Source organism: Condylura cristata, unplaced genomic scaffold (assembly GCF_000260355.1).
Source record: "Condylura cristata isolate star-nosed mole 26May11 unplaced genomic scaffold, ConCri1.0 scaffold00016, whole genome shotgun sequence".
Taxonomy (NCBI): Eukaryota; Metazoa; Chordata; class Mammalia; order Eulipotyphla; family Talpidae; genus Condylura; species Condylura cristata.
In genome coordinates this window covers 14,314,298-14,336,029 of record NW_004567117.1, presented here as the reverse complement: position 1 = coordinate 14,336,029, position 21,732 = coordinate 14,314,298, and the positions used below count along the sequence as shown (strand labels likewise).

Genomic DNA, 21,732 nt, shown 5'->3' with positions numbered 1-21,732 from the left:
AAAATGCACTAAAATCCTTAAAAAACATTGAGGATAGTTTGAAAGGCTACAATCTATGTGGACTAGAAGTTTCAGTAATAGCAAATGGAGAGAGAGAGACAGAGATTTATACAGTTGAAGAAATGATGACTGAAAATTTTCAGAACTGGAGCCATACGTGAGCTGTCAGGTTGGAATTGTTCTTTCACTACTGAGTATGTCATTGAAAAGTGTGGCAATAAAACTGCTGGGCACTTTGAACAGAGAGAAAATGTTGAAGTAGAGAGAATGTCGGGGAGCCAGTTCTTCCCTGTGGATTTTAGTCAAAGGTCTGGAACCAGGCGTCTAAGGCAGAGTTGACTAGAAACCACTCCTTCACTGCTGCTAGCTTTGTTCATACCATCCCTGACATAAGGAGGACCAACATGTCAAACTATTCTAAGGAGAATCACCTTTCAAAATGTACCTGAAATGCCACTATGAATTCACCTGAGAAATAATCAGGGTATAAGCTGTTAAAACCCAGTGGGTGGGAAGCAGGGTCAAAGACAAGCTTTGGCTGTGGTATCACAATCTGCATGACTTGGAACAAGCCAGTTAATCTGCAAATGAAGAAAATAATCCCTCTTTTTATCTACTCTAACGGTTTTGTTGCAAGTAAATTTTGTTGCATACGAGTTCTTTAAAGCACCATACAATTGCAAAAAAAAATATTTACTGTAGAAATTGATGTCAACTATGGTCCCTGACCTCTCATAGTATATACATTAAGTTTGTAAACAAACTATCCTCACAAAAAATACAAAATTATTCACAAAGATACAATAAACTAGCACAAATTATTTTGGGGGCAAAATAAGAGTATAAAAATGAAATGAAGGGGTGGAGTTAATCAAGTCAGATTTATTGTTTGAAAATATTGTTTTATGAAGTATCCATTTATTCCTAATTTTTATTATGACAGCATTCAGATATGCACCCAGATTTTATTTAATAGTTGTTAACATTTCACCATTTTAACTCTTCCTATAGATGACACTATATATGTGTGTGTGTGTGTGTGTGTGTGTGTGTATATATATATATATATATATATATATATATATTATGCATATAGAACTGGGGTACAGGCCAGAGGTGGTGCAGGAGTGGTGAGAGGATTCACCAGAGACAGAGTAGGGAGCAGAACAGGCAGATGGATGAAGTACACTGCTGAGGGGAGCAGCAGGTGGGTCAGGAGAGGTCTGCTGTGCCATGTGGGTCACCTCTGGGAGAGGGAATTGAACTCATACTGAAGTGGCTTTAGCTTCTTAGTCTGTGCTTTAACCTGCTGTGCCACCAAGGAAGTTCCATATATATGTATATTTTTGATCTCTAGAAAGTAAATTACAAATCACATCCCATTTAATCTCTAAATACTCAGTGTGCTTCTCCTAAGAAAGAGGATAGTTACCCAAATAACAATAATACCGTTATCCAATCTAAGAAAGTTAATAGTAATTCCTTAGTATCATGTAGGTACCAGGTGATCCTGAGATTTCCCTAGTTTCCTTGAAAATCCTTTTATAGCTGTTTTCTTTCCAACTATCAGGATCCACAATTGCATTGGACAAATACTACAGTCATTAGTCAAATCCTTTTAGTTTCTTTCTTCTCCCCTATAGTTTCCCCTCTATTTCTCCCCTATAACATTGACCTATAGAAGACAATAGCTTAAGAATACTCTTAATTTGTACTGAAGAATATTATGGATTTGTCTTACTTTTTCCTCAAAGTAATTCCTATTTCTGTATCCCTTCATTTCCTGAAGGCTGGCCACCTCTGTATAAAAGCAGATCAGCTACACATTTTAGAGCTAGATATACATTTTAGGAAAGGATACTTATTGTCATGCCATGTTCCTTATTTTACTTTGAAAGAGCAAAGCGTAGGTTTTGCCATTATTTAGTAATAAACTAAATACTCTGCTTGCAATAATTACTATCAAAGAAATCCACTGTGAAGAAATCCACCTCATTTTGCAGTTACCAAAGGGTAAAAATTGGACCTCTCAGTTTCTCTATCCTTTCTTGTAAGTTTGAACATCTTTTAATGAGTATACTAGACCATTTTATTTAACACTGAAAAATGGTTTATTTCTAATTTTGTCATCTCTCCTACTCACAGTCTTCAATTGTTTGCCCCTATGTGTTGTAGAAATGTGTTGTGCTTTCTTCTAAAAAAGCAAGGTGCCTTCCTTCTGTGCCTTTAGTTACCCATTTTTGGAAAAAGATTCATGTAATAGTCACTTCCCATGGTGGCAACTGAGGTTTTTTTCCTTCTCCTCTGTTTTTGAAGATTACTATGGACTGATTGATTTTTTTTTTTTTGTGCTCAGTGTTTTGTTTTTAAAAAAATCAAAGCAATTACAACTACAAAGTGTAATTTTTTTTTTAATTTGGTAAGTCTAAATGTGAAGCCTAAGTCTTAATGGAATATAGATTGAATGGAGGAATGGAGGGGGGTGGAGTTAATCAGAATAATGTTTTTTTAAAGTATACATTATTAAAGATCTAATCATTTTTTTTTTAATATGAGATGCTCTTTTCTGAAAGTCTCTGAGTACCTTAACCAGAGTACAACTGAAAACAAGAATGTCAAAAAGGCACATTTAAATTGTTCTCAAAATCAATCAAAAATAATGAGGTGCTGGGAAAAAGTTGTATCCTTGATAATTACATCTATCAGTATCAGAAAACAAAAGAGAACAATCAGGAAATGACAACCCCACTCCCAAGTAGCACATTAAAAAAGGCTAATGAAAAAAAGTCTCTTTTAAGAATTGTACTAAATTAGCATTTCAAGTAAATTGACAACTTAAGCGTTGATAAAGGCCAATCTGGGGCCCAAACAATGGAAGTTCTGTTTCTACTTTTATCTGCTTTTAAAAGAAATGATCTCACTTGACTTTTCTTGTTGTCTTCTATCTAAATGGAGGTAATTGTCCTAAGGGAGGTGACAATCCTATTTTCTGCTAGGGTCCAGACACCCTGGAATGATGTGCTTAACTTGGGGTTCTACTTATTCAAATGCTGACATAGAAGAAAGTAACCAGGCTGATGAAAGTTGTTCAAAGTGTTTCTTATATGGTATCCTTATTTTCTGTCTTAAAAGGACTCTGTAGCTGTCACAGGGACAGGGACTCACCAGAGCCTAGAACTAGGGCCAGCGGGTAAGAATAGCAGCAAAGCAGATTTAGGTGGAGAATTAGGAAGAATTACAACTTAAACTCAACCATGTAGAGCTGGAAATGAGTTGACCTCCAAGGGAATGAACTCCCCAAGGCCAACACTGTGCAGAAGTTATAATCACTTTATACTTAAAAATGGTGTCTGAGTGGGTCTATCAAACATTTTGCTGAGCATCTCTAATTGTAATGAGGAATGCCTTCAAAATGTAAAAAGTCATGTAAAATTACTTTTACAGAAAAATTGAGCATAAAATTGAATTTTGCACCTTATATTTTTACAAAGAAAACCTTACCACATCCCAATTTGCATGTCATTACTTTGTATTTGGGAAATGCAAGATGTGATGAGGTGGAGTTCCAACTATATACATTTTCATGGTATGCTACTTTTGATCACATTAAATTCTTATTTCTTCCAGTCTGGCAAATGGGAGCTTAAAGATAAGATTATGGCTTTATTAATTGTTGTAGAAAGCAACATTTTAGACACCGTTCTTAGAGAAAAATTTGTATTTGAATTATCAGCAGTGACAAAAACATTTTCATTCAGTGATAAAAGAAAGCTTACACACGTAGATCTTCAAATTTGTCAGATCATTTGAAGGTAGGAGTAAGTGCTGGTATTTTATTATTTTGGCTTGTCGGGTGATTTTATTCTTTATTATTAGACCAGGAAAAAAAAGCCCTAGTATATTCCACCAACATATTCATCAGTCATCATTTTTTGAGACAGTTTTCGACATATTGTATGTTTTACTGTGCTAACAAGAGAAAAGACTAGCCATTAAGTTTATGTTTCTTTGTTTTTCAGCAAGGTCACATATCAGGAATAATGCTAGAAGTATGCTAATAAACAATATATAATGTAGGTCATCTGGGAGTAAGAAATATTTTCTAACTAGTTCTAAAGGGAAATATTGTTAAAAAAAGGGATAGATGTTATTTACGCAACACATGTTGCTCTATATGTCACTATCAAAAGCATCTTGTAAACAGCTCAGTACAGTAAATCTTCTTTGGTGATTGTCAGGGTTTTTCAAGTCCATGTTAGATTTAGATTCAGTACACTCAAAGCACAATATGCCTAATGTACTAAGCCTGCTAGATTATTTAGAATCTTCCACTGGAAATAAGCCTGCACTTCTGTGTTTTAAAGGGAATACTACCCTCTGTTGCAGAAGCAAATATTATGTTAACTAATAATAAAGAAAATTTTATATCAGTGGTGTTTATAATTTCAATCTCTAATGAAGTAACTAAATTTTGTGCTTACCTTTGATTTTTTGAGTTTGGTAAAATTAATTGTAATTGACCGATTGGTGTTTGCTATTACAAGCATGGGTGAAACAATTTTCTATGATGAAATGACGATTCTGTAAGATGCCTTAACACAATACCATTAATGTGATTTTACAAATATCATTTTCTCATGTTTGGGACATTTTCAAAGTGGGTTATTTCCTAATGGCTTATTTTGTTTTCCAAGAGCATTTTTAATTGTAAATATTACATTTCATTAAAATAGAATTTATGTTAAGTGTATCCTAGAAAATATATCCAGTATTTTATTACTGACTTTATTATGTACTGAGCCATATTGGGGGTAGGCACAATAAAAAGATGTGAAACCAGAAAGGCTGCTTTTAACAGAGAGCCTACCATTTGTAGTCCACGGAGCTTTTTTCTTTTCCCAGCTCTAGGACACTGTCATATCAGACAAATCTTCCTACTTTCCTGGGCCTTCATTTCTTTATTTATGATGCAGAAATTATAATAAACCCAGCTCATTTCATTTCCTATCATTTAGTATAAAATGATAAAGTGATGTTGAATGTTCATTATATGATTTCTTTATATGAAAAATATACATTTAAGTGTTGATACTTAATTTCTGAAACATCATATAAATTTCAGACTTAAGCTAAAAATTGTAATCTTCTAGTCTCATAGTTAGATTCTACGAATCTTAACTTACTGTCCATTTTACTTAGAAATATCTAGAAATAACACCACAGTTGCTTTGGTTAGTGGTTTGAGTCTTTGGAAACTCAACCACACATTATAGATTTTATTTTTTTTTTATATTGACTTCTGTTTGAGAGTTTAAAAATCCTTAAAAATAGCTTATGCCATAATCATGTGTCTTATTTTTTTTCCTAATTATTTGCAACTAAAAGCACAGTATTAAAATCAAGCCACAACGTCTTAGGGAAGACTCTCCTGGACTTTTCCCAAGTCACCAGCACAGTAGCTAGTTAGCAACAGATGTAGATCAGGACCTCAAAAATTAAAATGATTGCTGTGAGTAGGTTTGGGTGTTTTTGTTTTTTTTTTTTTAAAGGAAACAATGAAAAGTTCATGTGACTAAATAATCTGTTTATACTTGTTTTCTCAGAAGAAGACCTATCAGTGCATCAAGTGTCAGATGGTTTTCTACAATGAATGGGATATTCAGGTTCATGTTGCAAATCATATGATTGGTGAGTGATTCTAAACCTTATTATGGATAGATTTTTCCCCTCCTACTTGTGTATATCAATGCCTATATAATTAAACAGAGTTAAAGATGAATTAATTGTTCAATGGTTTATCTAGGCATGAGTTGGTTTTTTTTTTTTTTTCAGTTCTTATAGGTCTGATAAGGCATTAGCACATTTTATTTTCTGCAAGGGCTAGTTTAGACTTCTGTAGAGGATTATATATCTACTGCCAGTCAAAACACAGGTGATTAACAAATTAAACTTCTAATCATTTTTGCATTATTGAAAACTAACAGGAATGGTTAATGAACTGGATGTTAGCTTTCCATAGAGTTTTAGACAGGTTTTAATTTCAGAAGTTATTATGATAATGGTACTGCTGTGTGTTGCTTAAGCATCTTTGTTTCAAAATCTAAAGTGGGGAGTTTTTGTGATAGGGAAACATAAATAATTTAAATTGCCATAAAATAGTTTTATATGTATGGTTTCAACAGCCTGGAAATAATAATGATCATAAAGATCACATAAAGAATTCAGTAATCATCTTTTATTTCCTACTAAATTTTCCATAGATCTTTATAAAAGTGGATTGGGGTAAGATCTCTGAAGTCACTCTAGACCAATGTTTTCCAGGACTTGGCAATTATCATATAGGTTAAAGTTAAAAGAATATTCATATTGTCCTATTATCCCTTAATTCCTCTGGGGTTCCTTCTAGGTTTTTTTTTTTTTTTTTAATTTGATAAGTACTTAGTGATAATACTAAAAGTTTTACCAGCCAATTAAATTTTATCAAGCAAATCTTCTACTGGTAAAATGAAAATTGTTATTACTTTATGCTATTTTTGTTACACATTTGTTTCCTTAGAGTATGATTTTTTTTAATTTCATACCCATTTCATGGTACTTTATAATGCTATAAATAATTATGATATGCTATACAAAAGTCCAATTAACCTCATGTTCTTCTGACATCAAACTCTAAGGAAGGAAAGAAAATTCAACATTTCGGATTCTGAAGTTGTTTTCAGGAGTAACAAGGTTTGTTTACACTAATCAGAGACAATCTAAGAAAGTTCAATGTAAAGGTTGCTCCAACTCTCATTACTGATCGTTAAAACCAACCATAGCAAAACTTCTAATGCTCTTGTAGAAATTAATGAAGATAAATTCAAAAGCATGTTGAAAAATTGATTAATAGTTTTTCAATAGGATTTGCTTTATAGTTTTCAAATGATGGGTCTTTAGGAGGATTATTGCTTATAAAAGACTAAGTACTTAATTTTGCAAAGTGGAACAAATACAAAACAGCTAAAATATTGATTACTTTATCTCTTTATTTTCCACTAATAATAGTGATTTTCTTTTACACTAGATAGCATACTCTTGAATGTGACAGAATAACATTGACAGCTGTACTGTGTGTTTATAAGATAATGGTAATATGTAAGAGACATTCTAATAATGTGTCTCTTTTGCAGTTTTCCTTCTATTTCAGATTCCAAAAACACTCTATAAACTTTCAAAATATTTTGGGGTTGAGAGGCTTGAGTTTGAAATTTTTTTTTTTTTTTTGCCAAATGATAAAAGTTAATATTTTTCATCTGCTCAGCGAGTGGTTATTTGTGACAGTCAATCATGATTCTGCTTCATGCTACAGTTTTTAGAAAGTTCCAGCTTAAGGAAAATTTAGTGAAATGCTGTGGATCATGCTTTGGACTAGTTTTGCTCGATGGAAACTTACTTTTCATTCTGGATTTATTTATCCCAGGATGCAGGTGGATAAATATTGTTCTTTTGCATATGTAGAATCTATATTGAATGAGAGGACTTTATGATTTTGATTTTCTAATTTTAGTCTCATTGGCCCAGAGCATTCATTGGTTTGTCCTCATACTTTTCAAATTGCCTATACTTTTCCCTTTGTATTTATCTTTTATCCTTGCATCATTAGTGCTTTTTCCAGGGCTTTCCCCCTCTACCTTATGCTGGATTAATATGACACTCATCTTCTCTTGGGATCTGAGCATTTAGCAATTCACTTTCCATCAGAGAAGCAAATTCTATTTGTTTTCACAGAGGGCCTCGTTATTTAATATTTGTGCTATTTTTAATAATAAAATATGTAACTCTCTTGCACTTGAGGCCCAAACAAATGAATAGTATCCCCTCAATTGTTATATCTGTTGACCATTCATCCAAGTCCTTTCACTTCATTCATGTTGTTAATACTTAGAGAGAGAGAATGTGGAAGGAGAGGATGTCACAAAGGCTAAGATATCCTTTTTTTAAGTCCCAGTGTGATACTTAGTTTTCCAAATGAGGCAGGCAGTATTATTTTGTTGGCTAAAATACCTCCATTGAGGCTAGATTTTTTTTAGGTTGTGTTTCGGTATGTGTTTTTGACTTAATCAAAAAATAATCTCAAATAGACATTTAGCAGGGAAGAAGGATTAGAGGCTATCTGAAAAAGCCTCTTATTCCCTTTGTTAAGAGGGCATACAGTATTTTCACAGATTTTGTTTTACATTTCAATCAGTCTAGAGAAGGATTATGTCACCTAGAGGAGAATAAGGTCTGCAGATAACCCAATGAGACTTAACTTTAAATTCCTGTATTAACCAGTCATTTGCATTTGCTTCTGTGTCACACACATGTTTTAAAGCTGTTTCAGTGGCCGGCCAGCTCCACGCTTCTTTCTGAATGTACAGGTCTCAGACTATTGGCCAGGGACATTTGTAAAAAGGAAACCATCAATGTTTCTACCAGGTTCATACTGGAGATGCTCTGCTTAAGTGCCGTTTTGCAGCTAGGTGTGGACACTTGGTCTGAGTTGCAAGAATAATTACTCAATAAAAATGCATTAGGGATTAAACTTATGTCTATTAAAGAAAAAAAGAAAACCTCAGTCTCCACTCCATTTTGACACACTTTCAGTAAGAAATCAGACCAGTGACTATTTAGGGGTTTCTTTTCTTCTTTACACACACACACACAAAGAGCTACAAAACATTTTAACAGCTTTCCTGGGGAAAAGATTTCCCTCTTTTAAAGTCTGCGCAGATGAGAAAAAACTTTTCCTATCTTCCTTTGTTCCTTTCACATAGTTTACGTTGGCTTTTGACCTGAGAATACAGAAGGAAGCTATTGTGTACTATGCCCTTTAATTCAATATTCACCTGTCTCTTTCTATCAGCATAGTAAATATTTATTGTTTTATTCCTCTTTGAAATTTCTGTTATTATTATTATTTGGTATGGATTAGCACAAATAGAGAGGAAACCAGAGAATTTAAATGGGTTTAACACAGCAAAGGGATTGCCTCATATAAAATTATGAGGCTCAACAGCAATAGAGTAAATTTGTAAGTGCTATGAATAAAGGGCTGTTAGGCATGTGATAATATAAAGAGATGACACTGCCAAGAACTATTTATGAGAAGCTTAATTTTTTCACTCTGATAATTCTTGACCAATAATTACCAGTCTCTAATTATCTATTTTAGTTAGAAAGAAATTTCGATCACTACGGAGGTTGGCATTGCAACGAGTGCATAAATCCCCAAAGAGACAAATGTGTTCCAAACAGCCACAAACAACTGTCTCATGAAACATAGTGAGCAAATTGCAAGCGGCTGGTGGTAGACAACCAGCAGCACACTCACCATCGAAGGCCAGTCAGCTTGACAAAGAAATGATCAAAGGGGAAAAATACCATTATCCTTGCAATTGATTGCTACACTCATGGACTATGAGGACAAGTGGTCAGGGTATAGCTGTGGCTATTCCCAGCCCTCCTTTTCAAAGTTCTCAGGTTGGAACAGAAAAGAAATGGGTACAGACTGTCTACTTATGAATTAAATTTTAAAATCAGCTTGGCAATTATTTTCTTCTCTTTACATTTTTCATCTGGTCGGAAAGACCAGTATTGCAGTGCAAATTTGTTCCTAAGGTGGCGGAGTACCCAGTTTTGTGAAAAAACAGGAAAACCTGGAAATACAAACCAACAGCCCTGTCCCATGTGGGTCGAGGGCAGTTGAGAAAAGCAGATGTTTTTAATCTCCTCGAAGAATAAAACTAGAATTTTGGGCTATAATTAACAGCACATATGAAAATGTGAATGCAAAGCTACTCATGTTTATACTCAGATATCTAGTGCTCAGTGTATTATTAGATAATCATTTTTAAAAGACCATGAAGAGATTTAAGTCTGCCAACAATGCAAGTGGGGAGATACGCACCCTATGAGTTACATTACAAATTATATATACACTGAAGTCAAGACAAGGAGAATGCATATATCAGCTTTGTACAGTGTGCTGAAATTTCACTCTGTTCTTCTGGCAAGTGACATTCATACATTCTGCAATTTGTTTGATGCTTAAGGTCACAAATGGCATTCTTCCTCCATTTCTTTAGTAGACGGTGTGCTATGTGACTTATCTTCATTATAGTTTTGTGACATTTGGTGTCACCTCTGAAGCATTTCAGCTTGAGTGCTCTTGCTTTGGAATAGACTAAAACCAATATTTTGAGGTCTTTAGTGGCTTTAGTTTTTTTATGTCTTAAGAGGAAATATCCAAAGGTATGGTTATCTGCATAGGAAGATAAAGGGCATGTTGACTTTTAAATGCTTAGCTTTCATTGGCTGACTTTTTAAATATTAATAGAAATGAATACAATAATGCACATATGTGTGAGGATAGAGATGCGTTTGTGTGTATGTGTGTACACGCTATCTGTACACACCCCCACCCCCATATGTTTATCCTAAGAAGATCAAAGTCACTAAGTTTCCTTGGAGTTCACATTAATTCTAAATAAGAAGCTATTGAGTATTTTTAAAGTCTTCTTCATTCTGTTGCTTCCAAAATTCAGGGAATTAAGAAACAAGCATTTGGTGTTAAATATGATGAAATACTGGCTTATTTCATCAAGAGCTGGATTAAAAAAGATGAAATCTGGGCAGTTTAATGGTAACAGAAAGCTACCCTCATGTGGGCAATGCTGGCTTATTTGAAAAGCCCATAAAGGGTTTCTACATGGACCATACAAAAGGGATACTTTCTCTTTAATAGCCATCTGTACAGGAGAGATGAGAAGTGGGCCAGGTCATCTCTCCTCAGCTGTCATGATATTAACGTAGGTAATGGAGCAAGCTCGGCGTTCTGCTGGGTGTTGTTTTTCATAGATGTTCATCGATTTACACAGATAATTCTATTTATTTCTTAGAGTTGGTCCAAGTGAACCAGGCAGAATAACAAACACCAAAGCATTTCAAATGACTTTATCTTTGTTTGTAACGTAACTTTTGTCTAAAAAATGGTGTCACACCTACTGTGCAGATGGCTGCATGATTTGTAAACCAGCCAAAACATTTAAACAAATGTGTGATCTGGGGATAGATTAAATAAAGGATAAAATGGAGTGTGGGCCACAAATTCTAATAATCAGATGATTTTAAGTTGTGTGCAGTGTGGAGTGATGGTCACAGTGATAGCAGGGAAAGCTTGCCAATGACAGCAAGGTGCCTTATAGATCTCAGGATGGCGCCTGTGGCCTGGTAGGCCTCAGTTTGAGAACCACACATTTGCTGTACAGCTGGCAGCTCTGTATGGGGACATCAGATAAAACTTATGTAAAATGAAGTGTTATTGCTTAGTATGAAATTGTTCAGAGAGGGAATTTGCAGACAGTAACTGAAAACAGAATTCATGATACCAATGAAGCAGACTGTAAATATGAAGAGGGTTTAATTATCTGCACAATTTAACAAAAATTCAAGATGTATTCAGAAAGGACATACACAGGCATCAATATAGCATAGCTACGCTGCTTACAGAGTGCAAAGTGGGGCCACAGGAACTTAGCAAGGTTTCTCTGTGTTCGGCCTTTCTAATCACAAAGACAATTTAAAAGAAAAGAATATAGATCTTGTAAAAACCTATCTTGGTCGTAGAAGATATGGTTTTCAAGAACTCATCTTGGCTATTTGGATTCTTATTTCATTAACTAACTTTGAATGAAAATCTTTGCGCCTAAGCTATTAAAACTTCAGTGCTAAGCTATTAAAAGACAAATCGGGATGTTTACCCTTGTTTTGTTTTAGCCTGTGTCTAGCAGCTTTGATTTACATGAGTAAAAATACTGGCAGTGTAGTGGAGGTTCTCATTTACAAGTTTCTTAGACTAGTGTTGTTAATTTTCTGTGAGGCTGAGGAGTTGGCAGTTGTCACAGACAGAAGATTCAGTTTCTTGTTTCATTTTAGAACACAGTGCACTTAAAGAGGCCTCAGAAGAAGGTTGCTCTGCAGCAGAATTATTGGGTGCCAGCCTTCCTTCCTGGACTCTGTGCAGAGATGCTGGGAACTCTGTCACAGGGGTGGTTCCCTGTGACAGGCCGAAGCACGATTGTGGACCTACTTCTGGCTGTGGTTCTTACCTCATCTTTGACCTGCAGTAGAGCGTGCTGCAAGTGTATATATTTTTTTACTCACTCTCTGATATGTTCATTATCGGAGGTGGGTATCTGTTTCTAAGTAGAGGCCAGGGAGATTCATGAGCATAGATAAAAGATAGATGCCACATCATGCACTCACACACACACATAATCTCACACACATGCCTCATGGCCTGTTTCCACAGGATCACTTCAGACATATAAAAAGAAAAGGTCTCTGATGACCTATTTCCATAGGTTATTTCCTAGTTCCAGGACCATTAATAGCAGTAAACAAAGGAAAGAGAGCCAATATGGAGAGTGGGTGTCGAACTTCAGCTGCTCATATTGTTGCATTTGGTGAGCTGATGGGGTTTCATAGGTCACCTTTAGAATTATGCCTATGACAGCAGTAGCTACCTGCCAAGATTGCAAGGTATCTCACAGCTCTCAGGATGGCGCCTGTGGCCTGGTAGGCCTCAGTTGGAGGGGTACACATTTGCTGTACAGCTGGCAGCTCTGTATGGGGCAGCCGTGTGGGCTGTTAGGGAGCTGGAAAGGAGACAAGCATGAAATTTCTTCTAACCCCAACTCTGTTTTTCTGTACTGTTGGCTGCTTCTCAGTTTCTTGACAAAAAAACCAATCAGGCACCCTTTAATCCGCCTGTGATTACCACTGGTATAAAAAGAGAAGCATAATGAGGAAAAATGCCTCGTTTTGTTGCCTTCAAAAGCCAACAAATTGGAGTTAACTTGACAGGAAGTGGCTTAATAATTAGATTATTTATTTATTCCTGACACATATCCCCCTGTTACTAGTCTCAGGAGACCCTGTAGATGGTACGATTTTCAAGCTGCCATTACTTCCCTGTCTTCTGTGAACAAAGAAGCTACTGTCTATCAGTCAATTAAATGCACTCTTTAAGCAGAGGCTGAGAAGTCCTCAATGGAGAGAGCCCTGGGACATTGTGGCTGATGATTCCTTTCTCTGTACTGTACATCACACTCTCAACTACAGTCCCCACAGAGATGGAATAAAGTCATGCATTAAAATATCACTTGTTGATTTGTTTGCTAATGAAGAGCCATTGAAATGTTTGTGTATTTCTATGGCAAAATTGTTGATAAAAGGACCTACTTGCCTGCATATGTTAGTTCATCTGCTGTGAGTGCTTATTTAAGAATTATTAAAATTAAAGTCAACAAACAACAGAATAAAAAAAAATCCTGAGATGACAGGAGTTTTCTTACTATTTTCAACAAATTAAGTGAAGAAAGGCAGGAAAAAAGAGAGAAACAGTATCATTTTAATCCCTTGCTTACTTTGCATTAATCCAAACACCTTGTTTTCTCTGACATAAAAATAAGTTTTTTTCAGAGTATCTGGGAGCTACACCACTTCAGTATGAAAAGATGTTAGAATCCCTTTGTGACGATTATTTATGTACTTAGAATTTTTTTTCTTTCAGGTGAATAGCCGGTTTGTAGAAATTTGCCTAAAACTCAATGAATGCACACAGAAATGTTTCTAAGGACCGTAGTGGGGGCTTTTAAAACCAAACTAATAAAACAACTTGACACATCACATGTCATCTCTCTGCCACATGGATTGTACAGAAATATGGCTTCCTATGTGTGGCTGTATTGCCTGCTTTCTTTTTCTTGTCTTTAGCGTTGCTTGATTTCTAACTAGTTGGTGGTGACTTTTCAACGACCTAGCCAAGGTTTTTATCATATAACACATTCCTCAACTTCTTGCTTCTGTTTACTATGTACAAATGCCTTTGCTAGAATTCTCTGGCTCCCATTAATTGGTTTTATGCTTTAAGAGTACATCTGTTGTTGGGTTGGAGGTCTAGAGGTCTGTCTAGCTTGAAAGACTCAGGTAATATTATGACAGCTCACTGATGAAATATTTAGCTATGGTGCTGCCATTCAAAGGGATAAATTTTGAATTTAAACCAAGACTACTGAACATTGCAATGTGTCCTCTCTTTTTCCCATCAGACGTTGCAAAGAGTAATCAAGGCTTTAACTATAGTTTTCATGATTACCTGACAACAGGCTATAAAGAATTAATTCAGGCCATCATCAGATGGCCGTATTCCTTATTTCTACCCTGTTATTCCAAGTCATTTTGTTAGAAAAAGCTGAGATACTCGGAGGTGTTCTATAATAGAAAATGAATTTGAAACCCTTTCATTAATTGGTGATTAATATATTTCAGGATTAGTTTAAGCAGGGCCCTACCTCCTGCCCAGTCAAGTATGTTCTGGTTAATATCCAATTATCTGCACCTTTGTAGTTATTATGTCTTAATATTTCGGATATGATAACCAGAAACTTGAGAGTAATGCTAATGAGGAGCATAGAGCAAGAATTAACCAATGACATACTCAATGATCCTTGGTGAGGAAAGAATCTTTTTTTTCCCCACTTAACATATTGTTTCAGCATCATCTGGGTACTAGCTGAAAACTAGTCCCACTACAGCAGGCAAGAATTGGAAAACTAATCATTTGCCCTCTTAAATAATAGTATCTTGAGTGAGGAGTATACAAGTAACTTCCCCTGAAATGGTTGTTTAAGTTCATTTTATGGAGAATAAGAATAGGAAACAGAGAGCCTCTTTATATTTTCCAAAAGGGATACATCATATTTTTTATGTTTTCCTTTTAACAAAGCCACAAGTTGTTACTTCTTCAAAGGATGTTTTAATTCAGATTAATTTGAAATGCCTTTAATATTTCACTAAGGAAATACCTTTCCTTGCTACCTCTTACCTCTTTCTCCCCAAATTAATCGCCGTGTTGTATTCATGTTACCTCTGTCCATAATCATTTTTACAGGTAATTTTACTTTTGAACAATCTGACTTGCCTCCCCCAGCAGCTCCAGCTTGGGTGGCATGTGCTGCTTCAAACCACGCAGGTTTAAATAGTGCACTTTGTACACTACCCCTTTATATGCTGGTTTGTAATGAAGCAACATCAGTAAATTGCAGTGAAGGGTGATTGTTGCACAGGGATGACTACTACACCTCAGGGTCCATTTGCACCAGATTATTCTTTTTATTGTTATTATTACTTCCCATCTTCTTTACTCTCTAGCTGCCGAACTTGCAGTTGGCCACCAGGCACACTGAGGGGATCTTGAGGAACATTGCAGGCTTCAGTTTTTTTTTTTTTTTTCTCCTAGGCACATACTAATCCAAACACAGTTATCCTGGGGCTCTGTGGGTCTTTATGGATGCCACTTTGCTACCTCGACTTCGTTTCTAATGTCCCTCATCTTCACCTTCTTAAATTTATGGTGATACAAGTGACTGATTGCTTTTCGAACATTTTGTGTAGATGTTATAAATCTGGAGTCAGCTTGATCAAGTGATTTGTCTCTTCCCCCAAAGAGGTTCAATAATTTACAATAGGAACTTTGATGAAATTACTGTTTAAGGAAAAGATTTTCAATTTCCTCGTGGGATTCCTTGAGACACAGATGTAGTAACTATGAATGTTGTATATATTGGTAATATCGCTTTACAAAATAGCCTATTTCCTGCCCCAACTGATGTCACCTGAAAATTAATAACAATGAAAAAGTTGTGAATTTAACTCAGTGTCTTTGGTCTTATGAATAATGAACATAATTTTAGCCTGGCGTAATTGCATGTGAAGTTGGGGTGACTGTTTTCTCTTTGTTGTTGTAATTTTAGTAACTGTGTCCATTTGTTCTAAAGCGTGAGTGCAGAGGCTCTGTTTTTCTTCTTCTAAGGCTGGGCTACTATGCAACATTCAAACGAAAATCTAGAATTGGAGCTGACACACCTTCAATTGAACTATCAAGTCTTTTAAAAGTGCTGGGCCAGTGACGCCAGTCCCTCGCTATTCGGCCGCACACGCTTCCGATTGTGGGCCAAAGAGCATTGATTTTCAGCTGTCATTTCTAGTGCACATACTGTAGAATTGAAATTTAAACCTTAATCCACTCAGTAATGCAATTAATTTTTAATGTGCAGTAATACTAATTGAAATAGCCTGAATTTAGTAAGTCACCACAAGACATTTTCAAAAGCAAGTGTCTCCACTGAGAACTAGGAGGACAGTAATCATTGTTACAGTGTTTACAAGATATATGCGCACTTGAAGGGCTCCAGTGGAAAGGGACTTTTCTTTAAATTAGGCTGTATTACATCTCTTTGGAACAGAAATTTCTTTCAGAGAAAATTCCTACTTTCTATCCACAGGAAAAAAACTGAACATATCCTGATTGCTTTTTATCAATTTTGGTTTTAGCTACATGTATCTTAATATTCACCCTTTTTTTTAAAAAAAAAAAAGCAATTATGAACAGTTACAAATAAAGTCACCTGCCAACAATGCTATAGCCAAAAGTAACAGTCTCAATGGGTGCTATCATTTTATGATTTGAGTTTGAGTACTATTTCCAGATTGATGAATACATGTACTTTATCAACTATCTGTATATCTGTTGTCTTGTTATGGTGCACTTATATTCCTGTGAACCAAAATCACACTGTACTTTCTTTCATTTCAAACTATGTTCCCTTAAGCTCTTGCATATTATTTCAAAATAGCCTTTTAAATGTTTTGTGAGGTTATTTGTGTGTGTGTGTGTCCTAGCCAAAGTAAAGCAAATTTGCACAGCAACACCAAATATGTTCCCAGTCATTTTGTACTAAAAAGATTCTCTAACCACATTTATCTGCTAGTAAGTGAGGACTTTTTAAAATGCATCAATTCCACTGATGAATGGACTTGCGGAGTGTTCAAAATGAGCACCAGCATTAAGTTAAAAAAAAAAAAAGGCAAGCACTGTATATCATGCTTTCATGGCTCTCACATTATAGCATTTAATAAGCCGATAGTGCTGTTAAATATTTAGTAAAGGTTCCCTCATAACCCTGCCATCTATTCAAATGGGATTTGAAGACATTTTTGCAGCACATAAGTAAAAATGATGTTAGAGAACTTGAAGCAGTTGTAGCGTGGCATATTTTCTAAATGAAGTGTGGACTAAGATGGTGCAGATGAGTTCAGCAGATTCACACCTGCAGTGTACCTAAATCAATTCACATTCTTGGATTAAAGGTTCAAAATGGCTTTCATTTTGTCACTGTTAAATTAAAGCACTATTGGGATTATTTACACGGAGTACTAAAATGACATTATTGCACGTTTTTAAAAAAGGGAAGATCTTAACATTGTGATTATTTTAAGCTGTTTTAGCATCTACTGAGCTTTGTAAAAGATATGGTCTCTTTACTGAACAGAGAAAAAGGAACCAAAAAAGATAAGGGGAAATGAATTTATAGTTCATTCAGAACATATTAATAAATCAAATTGGGGTAAAGTATACGAAAGCTGAACAGCATCTATTTTGAGTATGCTGTGACAAATACTATTAGATATTGTTGTACATATTGACATGCTGCATAATGGTCCATCGTTATCATTTCTTCCTTGTTATATTTGATTACCATTATCCAAATAACCATAATTGTTCTTTTAATCTGGAATGAAAATTGGTTTCTAGGACTCTTCTGTGAAAATATTGCTGGTTAAATATGATACTGACTCATTACTATCATGTTGGTGGGGTAGAATTCACATTTAAGCCTTTCAGTGCTTAGTAATGTTATTAGTTCTGTAGGTGTAGGGATAAATTTGGTAGTTTGTTCAGATTTGTGTGTAATGTGTTAGGATCTTCTAGGAGCCTGTTTTCTCGATTCTAATTTTCATCCTGTTTTATATGCAGCCAGTGACCACGGTATTCATTCAGACTGCGCAGAGACACATCTCATCTGTAAAACACGGCTTACTGAGCTTATTTGCTATTTGTATTCTCATAAGAAGAAACAGGATTCGTATGATTGGGGGGAACACATCTCATTTGCTACTAGGTAAACCACATATATGTTCATAGCAAGAATTTCATAGTGGAGACTGGCTAAAGGAGACAGCTGTAGGGATACATGAAGACAAGGGAAGAGAAAGACTGCAGGGTTCACCTATAGGTGTGTTTAATATGCAGTGCTTGATGTATGTTGACCTCAGGTTAGAAGAGTAGAAAATCCCATTTTCCAGCTTGTTTCAAATGTAGTAAAAATGCTGCTTCAGTTGCTTTATGCTACTCACATTGGGAAAGGTGCTTATACTGTGATAATTATCATCAAGGAATATTAATGTGTTCAGCGTTTGTAACCCAAAAACTCATTATAGCTTAAGCTGTGCATCATCTGTGAAGAGAGAACTTTGCCAGAATTCGCTCTTCACAGGGGTTGCCTCCTGCTTGCTGCCGAGTGGTCAGAGTCCTGCAAGAGGTCACTTAGGCTATTTTTGAAAGCTGAAGTTTTGCAATTTTTGAATCACTACCTTCTGTCTAAAGAGCTTATCATTCTTGCCTCACAATATCCTCCTTTTAATTGCATGCATAGAGAAGTGCAAACTATTATTATTGTTGTTGTCATCACCATCATTAATATCAACAAATAAGAGATAACCGTGTCTTGTTATAAAGAATCCAAGAAGGCAGGAACATAAATTCCGTGCCAAGATAATTGAAGTATTGGTATTTTCTCTTCTGTTGCTGAGCAGAGGGATTCATTTACACCAGTTTCCTTAATGCAGGTGCCCTTGGGTCCCTGATAGAAAGGCCTCCACTGGGGCACCACTTCACAGCCCTCTGGGTGGAAATTGTGTAAATAAGACTGCAGGGTCAACCTTCCCTTTTGGCTGCAGAGGCCTTAATTAGTCTGTGACAATCTTTCATATGAGCCTGCACTGTTGCTGGGATCATTTCTCACATAGCGAAGACATCCATCTGATGCATAGATAGATATGTTTGTATGTTTGTTTAGAGTCATTCCCAAGGGGAATATTGACGTGATAGAAATGAGAGTCTCTGGGTGCGTCTAGAGTCCTCTAACTTAATCTGATCAAAATATCAGCTCCATTATAAATTATGAGTATTAGTTTCTTAAGAACCTTGTGCCTTCACCTGAGGTGGGCAGTTTGTTGAAAAGGAGCTGTGTGCCATGTGTCTGGGATATCTTTATGTGATTAAATCCCATTATTTTTCTCCCACTGATCCATTTCTTGTCATTTCCCATAAGTAACATTGCTCCGTGCTGCATGCTATAGTTTGTGTTAGTCCAGGCAGAGAGCTCTAATACTCGGTTCTATCAGGCTGTCTGCCTTTGCAGGACTGCTGTGTTTTCGAGGTCAAATTGTGAACCTGGCCTTGCTCCTGGGAGGGCTAGAAAAATACGTTTCATAACTTCCCATAGACCTATGCGAAGACTGAGAAGGAAAACCGTGACGCCCATAGGCTCAGTTTAGATGAGCTGGGAAGTTAGAATTCATCAAGCAGGGAAGCTCACTGTTGTTTAGGAAGCCCCCTTACTGTGAGGGGTCGCTGCCGTGGGTGCCAAGTCTGTCATAGCTGTGGGTTTCAGGAGACAGGGTAATCATCCAAATAGCCCAGCAGGCACAACCCCACAAGTTGATAATCTGGAGTAAACTTGCTGAAATAGAACCTTATCTGTTATAATCACTTACGTGAAGAAATATTGATAGAATACATATCCAGAATTCAGTGGAGATCTTGTAGGCTCCTTCCACTGGAAGCAACTTGTGTTTTTGTTATTTTTTCAATGGGACAGAACTGTATGCAGTGGAGCATTAATGTTACAAAGTGGATGAATGTCCCGAAGCAGAGAGATTCTCAGTAGTTTGGAGCTGGAACTGACATTATAGTCAGGGGATACAATGGTGGCAGATCTTATGTGAGGAGGTAAACTTAATCATATTTATGAATTTTGAGTGACTCATAACTCCACTTCCTCACCAAAAGAAATGTTATGAAAAGATTGCTTCTAAATCCTTCAGACATTCTCTGGACTTGTGATCGATGCCATCCTTTTTACCTTGAGGCGTTGGAAATGAATGTGGTTTTTTGCAGGAGATAAAAATGTATACTTTAGAAGGAGCAAATTGCATTTTCATGTTTAAGTTTCCTATTTGTACCTAATGTGGTGAGACCCAAATGTGAAGAATTGCTTTTGACATTATTTCTGTGTCTCCAGCATCCCAGGACAGCTGCATTGTTTTGCTAAAGTGCATCATCACATGGCATAAATGTGATGTTGAAAACCTGGAACTAGTATAAGATTTTGTCCTGTGTCCAGGCTGTTTTGCATAACTGTAATTCCTTGGTTGTTGGAACACTTTCATTTAGCTCAGTGATGATACATTCAATAAAATTGTGTACAAGTATGTGTTCCTTTTAAGAAAAAAAATTATCTTCTATGTGCTTGTGTAGTGGCAAAGGAAAGCTTTCATTTCAAAAATTAAAAAGTGATGATAAGTTTTCTTCAAGTGTCTTGTATTTAATCTGCATCTTGAACTATCTTGTGTTATGTTATAAACTAAAACTTGTAGCATGTTCATCTCAAAATTCTTAAATTGTACACCTGATTTCTGAACCGTGATTCAAATCATTTTCAGTAGCGATGGCTTCCTCATTTTTATTGGACTTTCTTTAAAGAAGTTTTTCTAATTTTCTTTGCGTACTTATGTGTGTACATGTGCACATGTGTCTATGTGTAGATATGTTCTCGCCGGCAGCCTTTTTCACCAATGATTAACTGGTGCAGCACTGCTTCCTGACTTGTGTTTAACATGTTTCCAACAGCTTAGAGAGAGGTTATGTGTAAAAGTGAAATGAAAACCATGGAGCTTATATTGGAGTCTGATGTTTGAAAGAGAGATATTGGAAAAGGATGTTTTTTGGCTTGGTTCCCTTTTTAGATGTAATTGCTGCTTCATTAGGACTTGGAAGAGTTTCCTGTGGTTAAATTTAATCAAATGGCTCAGAATAATAAACTTGTACACTAAAAATTCCAAGACAGTTCTGTAAACGAAACATGATTTTCCAAAATTTAATACACATACACTTACTCATCACTACTGTTACCATCAGCTGGTTTCTAAAAAGTGCTATCTCAAAACTAATTCCTACTCCCTATCTGTAGTGAATTGATAAATGATCATATTGAGGTATAAGAAATTCATTACTTACACAAAATATATAAGAAATACGTGTCAGTGGATCTGGGATTTGTGTTTGGTAAGAGCCAAACTTGAGCACATGTGTCTTGGATGCATTAAATATTGCACTTGAAGATATACCAGTCAACTGTTTCTGGGTCTATTATACAGAATTATTTTCTTTATTCCCATTTATACAGATGAGGAACTTAAGGCTTGAACAACTGGCCCCAACATTCAGGACTGTGCGTATCACCAGAGAAACTGCACTCTCCTGGCACCCCTCCACCCCTTTCCAGGGTGCCCGTCCCCACAGACACAAGTTGCTCCATCTGGTAGCTGGTGCTCAGGTGTTTTCAGAGATGCATTTCTTATCAAAGTGTGATGCTGATGCCATTTTTGAGGCAACCACACTTTCTATTATCTTTGGTTTAGATAAAATTTCATATTTCTATTATAAGCAGTAAATAACAATGCTGCCTGTTGATCCCTTTCCACTTTCTTAAATTTAACTTTGAAAGAGTTAAGTATATTTCTGCT

The 21,732-nt window shown here is 35.9% G+C and overlaps 1 protein-coding gene across 4 annotated transcripts in view; it reads left to right on the top strand.

Moving 5' to 3' along the window:
- Positions 1-21,732, top strand: part of ZNF521 (zinc finger protein 521) — a 281,396-nt gene that overhangs the window by 148,266 nt on the left and 111,398 nt on the right. For 3 of the 4 annotated variants that reach the window (XM_004683796.1, XM_012725910.1, XM_012725908.1), the window contains one exon: positions 5,604-5,688. In XM_004683796.1, the coding sequence (XP_004683853.1) occupies positions 5,604-5,688 (85 nt within the window). The remainder of the gene's footprint in view (positions 1-5,603; positions 5,689-21,732) is intronic. The other variant, XM_012725909.1, reaches the window with a different exon arrangement.